The sequence below is a fragment of the Eurypyga helias genome, unplaced genomic scaffold (genome assembly GCF_000690775.1).
Source record: "Eurypyga helias isolate BGI_N326 unplaced genomic scaffold, ASM69077v1 scaffold17068, whole genome shotgun sequence".
NCBI lineage: Eukaryota > Metazoa > Chordata > Aves > Eurypygiformes > Eurypygidae > Eurypyga > Eurypyga helias.
In genome coordinates this window covers 59,840-71,535 of record NW_010265218.1, presented here as the reverse complement: position 1 = coordinate 71,535, position 11,696 = coordinate 59,840, and the positions used below count along the sequence as shown (strand labels likewise).

At 38.6% G+C, this 11,696-nt stretch overlaps 1 protein-coding gene across 1 annotated transcript in view; it reads left to right on the top strand.

Moving 5' to 3' along the window:
• Positions 1-705: 705 nt before the first annotated feature.
• LOC104513340 (suppression of tumorigenicity 18 protein) overlaps positions 706-11,696 on the top strand; it is a gene marked incomplete at its 5' end in the record, with an annotated part of 32,894 nt that continues 21,903 nt past the window's right edge. The window contains 2 exons of the mRNA XM_010156661.1: positions 706-917; positions 9,408-9,653. Of these exons, the coding sequence (XP_010154963.1) occupies positions 706-917; positions 9,408-9,653 (458 nt within the window). The remainder of the gene's footprint in view (positions 918-9,407; positions 9,654-11,696) is intronic.

The following is an 11,696-nucleotide window of genomic DNA, read 5'->3' as shown; positions in this document are numbered from 1 at the left end:
CCTTCCACTGTAGTTGTCTGGTCCTAATAAATAATAGCCAAGATATAAAACAGTGAGCTAAGATCAGTTTTATTGTGAATGCTCAATGTTGGTTTTTTTTTAATTGATTAAAGGGTAGACATAAATTTCTAAAAATTTCCACAAAATCAGAACTGAACATTACTAACAGGTAGTGTTCTTATCGAATTGCTCCAGTTCATTCAAGACCCTGTTCTTGTTCTCCATGTCCTCATAAGCAAAGCTATTTAAATAACAGACTTATTAATTTAAGTAGGGTAAGCAGTGTTGTTTTATCTAAGACTGGACAGGTCACTGTTGGGTTTTTACACAATAGAACTCCAAGAGGAAGCCTTTATAAAGATACATTTAAAATGGCATTTGCCCACCAGTGTTGTCAGGTCATGACGGATAACACACTAACATTTGTTCAGTCTTTCTTTGGACATCATTGCTTTTAATGCCTGAGTAAAATCTGAGTAGAAGTCTGAGATGCTTTCTTGAAAGATGTGCATTTGTCGGGTAAAAATTATATTATTGTGTTTCTGAAGCCATTTTTACAGCAAACCTTTACTGCCAAGAGGAAATGGATTGTTTTGAATGTATTATTTGAATATTTTAATGTATGAAATTGTAGTCTGAGAAACAAAACTATTTAACGGGAAAAATCTCATAAGTGCGATTGCTAATCAAATCTCTCTTCAACAGCAAAGCATTTTTCAAATCCAGTGAAATTTTCTAATCGACTGCCTAGTGCTAGCGCCCACACACAGAGCCCTTGCCATGCCAACTCTTATAGCTACGGTCAATGTAGTGAAGACACCCACATAGCAGCAGCTGCTGCTATCCTGAACCTTTCCACCCGCTGCAGGGAAGCAGCAGAGATCCTCTCCAACAAACCACAGAGTCTGTCTGCCAAGGTAGGGTAGTCCAAGAACCTGGAGGGTGTGCTAGCTACTGAACTGTGCGAATAAACTGTCTTTCATGTTAGTGACTGCATTAAATCCCCCGAAAGGAGGCTTCTGTTTGCATGCTCTTTTGAAGAGAGACAGAGAAAAAATCAGTAATGTAGTGACCAGTACTGATAAAAATAAATAAATAGCAGGATTTATGTTGTTACTCTTCTCATAATTGAGCCCTAAATACAAGGGGGGAGTTTTGTGGGTGGAAAAAAGAAAAAAAATTGAAATCCAGCAACAATCTGTGGTGATTAATGAGTTAGATCTCTTTAAAGAGGGAATTTTCCTCCCTGTGAAACCTGCCCTAAGTGATCATTTTGGAGGCTGATTTTAAAAAATTCATATGATTAATCAAGGTGATATTTTGGTAGCAATGGAACAGAACTACACCTATTGAGTCTGTTGTGTTTGGAGCTCATGATGGTTTGACAAGGAGCAGGGAGAGAAATAACAACTGACTTTGGTAAAATTCTCCTTTCTGCTGGCAAGAGAGAAGAATCAGGCCCACAGCGTTTGGAGATCGATAATTTGGGCAAGTCTGTCATAATGGAAAGCTGCCTAATATCATAGATGTTTGTGTGGCTTTCATGTTGTGGTTTCTGCTCCGCATTTCCTCACAGATCTTTATGATTTACAAATGATACTGTGTGAGCTGTGAGCCTTATTTTCTGTGCCATTACCTAGTATTATACTTCTGATGAAAATAGACAAGATTTTCTTCTGATGACCATGGTTGTGGGAGCACTCTTGTTTATTATTTGTATTAGAGTTACACATGCTCCACTGCAACGCAACTTTTGAATGCACTGTGTAGATGAGAGGGTACCATTACAACAACTTAAGAAGAAATCATTGGGGAGTGAAAGAAGTGTATTTATCTAAACACAAAGTAGCAGGTGTGCTTTTGCTGTGGGATTCTGAGTCATGATGTGGGCTCGAAAAGACACACGACCTGTTTCTCTGCAAGTCAGTGTTGCTCTACCTTGTCTATCCTAGCACCAAGCTCAGTCTGGCTACACAGGTATTGGTCTAGAGTTTGGTTGGGCCCTTCATTCACCATGGCTAAGAGGATAGCTGCTATTCTTTGAGGAGAACCACTTATTTTACTACCAGTATAACATCTTGTTAGGTATTCTAAGCCTTGCTCCTTTGCAGAGTTGTATCCCCTACTTTGCTGCCTTTGATTTCCACTTGTGGAGTCTTGCATCTTGAAACCGATGTTGGGAGATGACATGGGGTAGATTTTTTAGAGTGTGTCCACGTGCATCTCCTGTAACTCAGACATTATCGGTCCCAAAGACTGCTCACAGAATCTTTTTCAGATGACAAATCCATCCCTGATATCTGCTGCAGAAAGCTCCTTCCACCAGTCTTCAATAAAGACTTCTTCTAGCAGGGAAAAGGAAAACGATGCCAATGGCTGGATTAAATTGCTGCCGCAGCCTTTGGCTGACCTCAGCAATAGACCTTCTTGCCAGAGAAGAGCAGTAAAGGGACCAGGCATAACCCAAAGATTTTCTCTGCTGTACCTGCTTCACAGTTGCCAAATCATGAGGAAGGTTTGAATAGAAGTGGATATAACAGTAACGATATGGAGGGACACTTGGGGCACATAGCTTACTCCTTTTTCACAGCCAGAAATACGGCCTAAAAGAAAATCACCTGCATACCTTGCTATCTGCCTGCCTCCACTTTTGCCAGACTTTCTGGAGGGCATACTGCTACAAAACATCTGACAGAAGAATCAGAATTAGCTTCTGGCCAGAACATATGCAAGTAAGCCCCAAACAGATTTGGTGGCCAAAATCACACAAAACCCATTTTTTAATTTGTTTTTGTCTATTTTTTACTTTTATTGTACAGGATTTAGAAAAAAAAAAAAAGGTGGAAATAAATTGCTAGTTCTCTTTAACAAAGTTGCTTTCCTACTCTAAAATATGAAGCAAAAATTTAGCCTGTTTTTAATGATACTGTTATCTATTGTTTTGTGGCTGATATTGACTGCGAAGGTAAATGATTAACTGCTAGAATATCTTAAGAATTTTTAGGTAACAAAAAGCATCTTTTGAGACTTTATCATTATTTGGACTCAAATAAAGCAGCATCAACAGATGGCTATAAAATTAATGTTTTCATTTTTCTGCTCTTGACAGCACACACAATCACCAGGTCTGAAAACACTTGTGTGGGGTGGCTGTGTTCAGAGAATCAGACCTCTCAGCCTTGTCCCTTGCCACATTCTTTTTTCCCTTTGCCTAAGAAAACCTGAAGAGCATCCTCCATAGTTCAGCAGATCAAAGCTCCTGACCTGTAAAGGTGTTTGCTCTTGTATGAGCATCAGGTGGCCTCCCAGCAATCCAAGCCACTTTGCAGATGGGAGGCAGTGTATTGGTAGAGCAAGGACATGTGGGACTGCAGCGGGTTTACTGGACTTGCCAGCAATCCTTTGCAAGTTACACAATTGTCAGAGCTGTAAAAATACTCTGTTTCTAAGTGTTAAAACCAGGACTTGAACTTCAAACATTTCAAGCAAGTGTCATTTTCTTGTATTCGCTCAAGGCATGGGGAAAATACCAAAACATTTTCTAACACCAGTGTATTCCTGATTTTTTTTTAAATTTTCTGCCTCTGAAACTTGATTTCTTGACCTCCAGTGTTGTCCATTTATGAGTAAGTTGGATGTTTTACCTTGAATGTTCACCACTTTTCTCTAAATATAGATAACACCTAAATGAAAAAGGAAATGTTTTTTACAGCACAATTCAGATTTCATTAATTTAATGGATTTTCAACTATCTATCTTACATTCCCTAGCATATTGGTTCAAAAGAGAGAGTTTAAGCCAAATAAAGTAAGAAAGGGGTAGCAAAGGTAGAGAAATCAGATTTCACACTAACAGTACCATTGGTAAAGAAAACTTCACAAAGTACTCCACAAATGTACAAAAATGATCTGTCAAATATCTCAAGATTAAAATTATGAATTTATAAATTAAGACATTTCAAGAATAAATTTTTTACTGAAATTATCAGTAAAATGGATTCTAAGCATTCTCTATGAATTATGTGATAGCTGCATACAAAATACTAAGATCATCCGATACCTTGATGATACTGTTTTCAAAAAAAATTAATACCACATTAATGTTACATTGTCTGAGCCATTCGGCCTCCACCTAGGACTGTACTAAACTGTTCCCCTGTTTAATGTAATCCTGATCAGCCAATTCTCCTGCTGTCAGTACCCCAAACCAGTCTGTGGTTGCATTTGACCTGCAGCTTATGTAGCTTCATTCAACTCCCATTGAAGTCAACAGAAGGACTCCTCGAGAAGGCTTAGCCTGCAGTTTCTAGCACAGTGCAAGAGTCTACCTCACCATAACATCCAGGGATCTTCCCTGTTTACAGCCCTCACCACATTCACGTCTCACAGAGGTAGCTGCAAGCAATACAGTTTATCTGTATCCTCATCACTACAGCTTGCCAAACATTTTGTTGACTGTTTTGGTGGTTTTCCCACCTGTTTAGACAAAATGGCATATGCACACTATGCCTTGAAAGAAAACAAAAAATGACACTTGCTAAAAATGTTTAAAGTTCAAATTCTGTTTTTGAACAAAATTATGTCATCTCTCCATTCTTGGATATTGATAATGGTGATAATTACCTCAATTATTTCGACAATGTAGTTAGTGCTCATCCCATTTGTTAGGCAGTCCTTTACTCCAAATACCTTAAAGCCTAAATACAGGATGAAAAGTCAGCCAAGAATGTCACTAGGTACCATCCTGATCTACTGCTGTGCGTATTGCTCCTCGAGTACACTCTTGGCTGGATTTTTTTAATTTGTGAATTCCTCTGGGCTGAAATTGTGACTTCATTTGTGCCTCAGATGTTGCTGAGCAGTTACAAGTTTTCTTATTTTGACCCAAATTAGGATTTTAGTTTGCTGCAGAAGAACTCAATTGCTTAAATTTCAGTCTAAAGAACTGAGGACCAGGCACATGTATTTTTATTGGCTGGGAATAGAAAAGATTGTACTCTTCTGGATGGAGTTGCATTAAGATTGTATTCACACACACAGCAAGATAGTAGTTTCAGAGTTATTCCTAATACCGGAACTGAAGAGTCTTTTTGAGCTTTCCAAACCTGGCTGAACTGCTAGTAGGAATGCAAAATCATGAATAATGTTGTGTCTTTGGATTTACTTAGTATTAAGTTGTATGGCTGATGCCAACCAAAGAATGTATAAAAGCCCTTATACATAACGATACAATCTCTCTAAGGCCATAGGTTTGAAATACAATTCATGCAGACACAATAATTCACTCTTTCTGATCCAGCTATGTGATAAAACTTAACTTGTAATTGTTACTGAAGACACACTGCAGAGAATTAAATGTTGTGAGTGATCAGATGGACCAAAAACATATGAAAAAATGCAGGACTAATTTATCACAAAACCCAACATCCTTTATTGTCCTAGATGATGTAATTCAGTTCTAAGGACAACACTTAATAACGTACTAGAAAATAATCTGTAACATTTATGTCATAAAATAAAGGAAGCTGAAAAAGCTTGACTTTGAAGTATATAAGTGCCTGAAGAGGACAGAGACCATTTTTTGTGCACATATTTATATTAGTCTTCATTTTAGGTAGATATTCCTAGTAGAGTACTACTTGTACCTTATCTTTCCACTGAATAGACCCTGGAATAAAGAAAATATGCTTCAGTCATTTTTCTATATTTTTTTTTTATGCTGGAATCCTTTTTTCAGCTGCTTGTAAAACCGGTGGGGGTGATTACATTGTCACTGATATGGGAGTAGATAAGAAGTAATCTGAATTTAATTACTATGTGTATCCTCTCCCCCTCATTGATTTTTCTTTGTTGCTTCAGTGGCGCTTTTCCTGGTTTACATCACTGTAAATGTAGATGTAAATAAGATCAAAATCAGGCTCCAAAGATTTTCACAGCTGCAAACTAATATAAGTTAGGAAATAGTAAGATACATTTACATCTTTATTTTGTTTACATTTTTAAGGAAGAATTAAAACAGTTTACATTGTTCTAGTAGCTTTATTTTCAACATGTCATGATAAATGGATATATATAGGCCTGTTCACACATGCACTAGAATCGACAGTAATAAGATCTTGCCTTCACTGAGGAGAACACAGCCTTTACCAGTCTGAGCTAAGCATAGTAAGTGCCATTTTCTGTCAGCATGTCATAGCACTGTTCTAGCATTTTTTTTGCCATTTTCCATTTTTGTCTTTTTAGTTCCATTTTAAAATTAATGTAAAAATAAACGTGGTAAAACGAGCAAAGTAGACATATTGAGAGGAGGGTGGGATGAGAGTAAGAATGAAAACTGCAGCAGTATCTCTGACTATCCTCTCTTTTTGCTCTGCCATTTGGAATTTGCTATGAAGGCAGCAAAGCGATAGCTCTTTTATACCATTTTGAATAAAAAGCCATGCTGTAAACGTGCGATCCATCCTGCAATGGGCAAAAGGGGATATTTTTTCCATGACTATATTTAATTGTTGTGTGCATCTGTGAGCTCACTTAAACCCCATCTGTATGCTACTTCACAAACACTCAACCCAGCCTTCCCTGAGCAGAATTAGGTGCATGTTGGACAACCCAACTTCTACTGAATTTCAGGAAAGTGGTGAGGAAGATTTAAATATCCATGTTAGTAAATGTTCTGCTTCTCAGTCAGAGCTCCTTGGCTAATGGTATCTGTTTCTCAGGGACAGTACATTTCCTGGTATTTTATTATGTTCAGTTTCATTGAGGAGGGGATCTTGGTTGATTTTGGTCCTTTTTGTTGTCGCTGTTGCCTTCTGAGTAGTTGATATTTTGTCAGTGACAGAGAATCTGCACTATTTATGGGTTTTGCACTATAAAACTACTGCAGCCCAGTCACATGGCTTCCTTTCCTAAGCCATCTGTCACAGAGGTCTGGAATTTTATGTGAATGTTGGTTGTGCAGACTTAACCCAAGTTTTTTATTATGAAAAATGTCAGCAACTACAATATTTAGCATTTTACTTTACATTGGCCATTAAACTTGATTACTGTAGCTCTGTTTCATTGCTATAGTTACATATCAACTATGAAGCCAAAAAACACTGGGGCGATCATGGCAGAGTTATAATGTCAGATCCTGGAGTGTGAGTTTGGCACTGATATAGTTAATATCTTGGATTTTTGTAACTAAGGTTTATTAATGTTGGTATAAAAATGTATTTGATATTATACAGATGGCATAAGATGTTGTGGTTACTAAGTTATTATCCAGGATAAGCTGCACTGTCAAATTCAGGGCTTAAAACTATCACAGGAGATTAAACTATTTACTAAAAAGGGGCAGAAAGATATAACCAAAGCGTCTTAGTACGAACATATTAGAAGTGTATTTACTTCCCATAAATATAATAAAACATCTCTCTCTTTAAGCTGTATGATTGAAAATGTGAACTTTGCTATGCAGGAGAAGCAAACGTAAGAGACGTCTGAGTTTCTGAACTGTAAGCAAGCAGATGGCTTGGTAGTGCTTTGGTTTAGGTGGGCATCTGCCTTAGGCCTAGGGATACAAAATGGAGTCAGGATGCCTGAGTGAGGAGAGACCGCTAGGCCCTAAATTTTCAACTTTCACCAATATTTTCCTTCTGGTTAAGAAGATTTCATCAGATGCATTTAACCTTTAAATGAATGGAAATGGTAGAAGACAAGGTCTTGAAGAAGCTTGTGCCTTCAGTCCAACTGGGGTGGCCACGTCACACTGTCAGCACAGGGGAAGAATTTCCTGTTTCACCACAGCTGGTTTTAAGATACTTAAGCAAGGATAAGTTTCACTGTCCTATCTTTAACCATTAAATGGTGGATTAAACGTCAAGTCCAAGCAGTAGTTAATGGGAAGAAAGAGAAGGGGACTCTCTGGCAGTGCTTCATCTCTTCCTAAAGAAAAGGTCTAAGAAAAACAGAAAATACTTGTCCCCTGGACATACCTGTCTCTTTCCTATTTCCAACAGAGTGTCTAGGTGATTCACTTACACCACGTGTTTACTTTTATAGTACTCAAGGTAGGGAGTGTCAATCTGAGTTTATACAACTGTCTCTTACAGTTAGTTATACAGCACCTAACATTCCTAGCCCCAAATTCCCAAGTGAGATGTGAGCTTTTCAGTGATGCAAATAAAAAAATAGCATTCATGACAATAACAGGAAGACACAGAGTATTGTTAATTACACCATTCTACATGTGTAGATCTATGATATTTTTATTTATAGTCTTTGAATGTTTTCCACCTTATTCAGGGCAACACACAGAACTAGACTACAAAGTCCTGCTCCAGAAGCCACCTCTTTCACCTCTTCCCCTACTTGAATTTAGTAATTGTTGGCAATAGCAAGAACTAGTCAGACTTATCCCTGTGCTCACAATATGACAATATGCAGTGTTGTATATTGAACGTGAGGGGAAATTTTTTGTTGCTTCCACCAGTAAGTTGCGCTTTCAGGAGCTTTTCATTATTCCAAGAGGAAGAGTTTTTACTCGTTTTCTGTGATCAGACAGGGTAAGGCAAAACAGTGAGCTTTTCTTCCCTTGCTCTTCTTGGGCAGAGGAGCACTTGCCCCTTCTTGTGAGCAGGAGCTGCCCTGAGAGTTTCTCCCAGCCTGCAAAGAGGAGTTGGGTCTCCTGAAACTGCATGCACCCCTGCAACCATAGGCTGCCCTTTGCTGTGCTTCCCAGGTAGCAAAGACTTTGTTAACTCATGACAACAATCTCCATGAGGAAGAACCTCCTGAAGATCCTCCTGCAACTCCCAGTCCGGTGGTCTCAGAGCAGACCTGTGCCTTAGTGACCTAGCCAAACGATGATTACAGCAATATGATATTTTGGAGTGATATACAAAATGCTGGTGAAAATTTCCTTTACTGTGCCACTTTTAGGCATATTTCTTCCCCCCTCCTTCTCTCCCCCATGATGCAGATGTTGTAATATTTCCGGGGTGTGGGGGAAGGGAGGATGTGTAACAGTAATGCTGTTGATGACCTAAACAATGCATTAATGCTTTTAACTGTGAATGGGGGTCATAGTTCTCTGTAAGAGTGAAAAGATCAAGAAGATTTAAAGCTAAACTTTTTTTAAATAAAACTAGATTTAGGGTGTATAGGTTATGGTTTAGAAGCATCTTATTTAAATTCTACTTACTATGTTTAAGCTGAGATGCAGGGATACCATTACTGCAGCTACTCTTAAGTCTGCCTAAGGGTTGGACATTAACTGATATAAATCGAAAAGCTGGGTTTAGATTCAGATAAATTTAAATAAAAGCGTGCATTTATATTTATCCTTTAAAAGCACCACATGGTTATGTTGCAGCCTCACCATGTCCATAGCTAAACATGTCTCTATTTCCTGTTGCATATCAGGGAGCGGAGATACAAGTGGATGAAAATGGCACTCTGGATTTGAGCATGAAAAAGAACCGAAGCCAAGACAAAGTTATGCCTCTCACTTCTTCCAGCACAGCACTTCCCACTCCTTCCTCTTCTCCTTTCAAAACAAGCAGCATCCTGGTAAATGCAGCCTTCTACCAGGCTCTTTGTGAACAGGAAGGCTGGGATACACCAATCAACTACAGCAAGACCCATGGCAGGAAAGAAGAAGAAAAAGAGGTATTTTTTTCAGTTTCTGAGTGACTTTTTCCCTTAGAAGAGCAGCCATCTGATGGTCTTTGGGATGACCAATCTAGTGCAGATTAAAGGAGATCAATTTCCACAGGTAGAAGTTTGTGAACATTGAGCTGGCATTAATGACCTCTTGGATGTTGCATAAAAAATCACTACTCACTTTGAAAAAGTCTTGCTCTCAAAGCCTACTTGTGAGCGTCTGTAAGTGTCTAAGATAAGGAAACCGAAGGTATCCACCACTAAAGACTGCTTTTTAAATTTTGTCCCTTATGGCTCAGTCCCGTAGCACATACACCCAAATGACCTAGGGATAACTGGGGTGGGGGAGGGAAAGTAATGCAAAACTAAATCAAGGCAGGTTTTTTTTCATGCTGAAACAAAAAAATAGGTTTTCCACACCAAGTCTTTATAATTCTAGATAACTCATTATCTAAGCATTTAAACACATGCTTGGATTCTTGCAATATTCTTTCATTGGAAAACTTTTTATTTCACATTTAATATACTTCAAGAAATGTCTGCCAGTGAGTCTTAGATCTCACAGGTGAGTCCAGTGGTTCAGTGGTCCAGAAGACATTCTGAGAGCACAAATTCAGAAACACAAAATTGTTAGGAATTCCTGAAAGTTTTGATTACAACAAGTAGTGTAAGAGGATATGTACATAATTTTCACGAATTGTGATATTTTTCATCCAATAAGAAAACAAACTTCATGAGTATATAACAGTGTCTTCCTCTTTCAACCTGTCCTAGGAAATGTTGACGCCCACCCTTGAAAATGCAGTTGCAGAAACAAATACGAGCAACTAAAGTTTCAGCAACTAATTTTATTTAGTAACTTTCCAACTTTTATGGCTAATCTTCTAGACTAGCACTACAAACTTGATGGTTGTCTTGATTCTGATTTTGTTTCTGTTTTCCTCTTTCATGTATGTTTAGCCTATATTGGCAACAAGGCAGCATATTCTTCTGAAGTCTTTCTTTCTTATTATTCTGTTTTGCTGGCAAGTTTCGTTTATTTTTTTCTCTTGAGCCTGGCTGTGAGACTAGGGATAGCTTGCATTATTATTAAATCAGGAATGGACTATCAGCACCTTTAAAGCAGATAAAATCTTGCTAATTAACATAGAAAAGCCTAGGTGATAGCTTTCTGAAGCAGACTAAAAGATATCCCAATCTGGAGTTTTTGTGCAGTTTCAATAAGTTTTCCTCCCTATTTGTTTGTATTTATCAAATAATAGCATTTGAACATTATATGTAGTGATAGGACAAGGGGTAATGGGTACAAATTGAAATCAGGGAGGTTTAGATTAGATGTCAGGAAGAAATTCTTCACAGAGAGGGTGGTGAGGCACTGGAACAGGTTGCCCAGAGATGTTGTGGATGCCCCATCCCTGGAAGTGTTCAAGGCCAGGCTGGATGTGGCTTTGAGCAACCTGGTCTAGTGGAAGGTGTCCCTGCCCATGGCAGGGGGGTTGGAACTAGATGATCTTTAAGGTCCCTTCCAACCCTAACCATTCTATGATTCTATGATTCTATGATTCTGTTTATTACAAAATTATCCTTTGTGCAAATATCAAAGCTGGCATTTCAAGAAAACATACACAGGAGTAAATATATTTAGGGCTGAAGAAAGGGGATCCAGGTCTCAAATTCCAAAAATACCTGGAAATAAAAGATAGTTCAGTTATGTGGAAAGGAAAAAAAAAAAGAATCTGTCAGCACTGGGTAGTCTGTCATAATGTGACTGCTGAAACTGCTTTCACCATGGAGGATCATGTCTTGGAAACTGTCTTGTTCTTAAGAGCCCCTTTGAGGTCATCTCTGTGGGGACAATGACAATCCTTACCTCAGCAATGGAAGCACCACCCCTCCGTCAGGTTTTTGGAGTGGGTTTGCCAGGAGGCGGTAGGCTGAGGGCTCAGGCTCTTCCCCATTCACACCACATAATGAGCAAGTACATCCAGCTTTGAGAGAACCGCCTTGCTGCAGGGAATCATTTGGTGTCGCAGACTTGGCAGGGGGCCT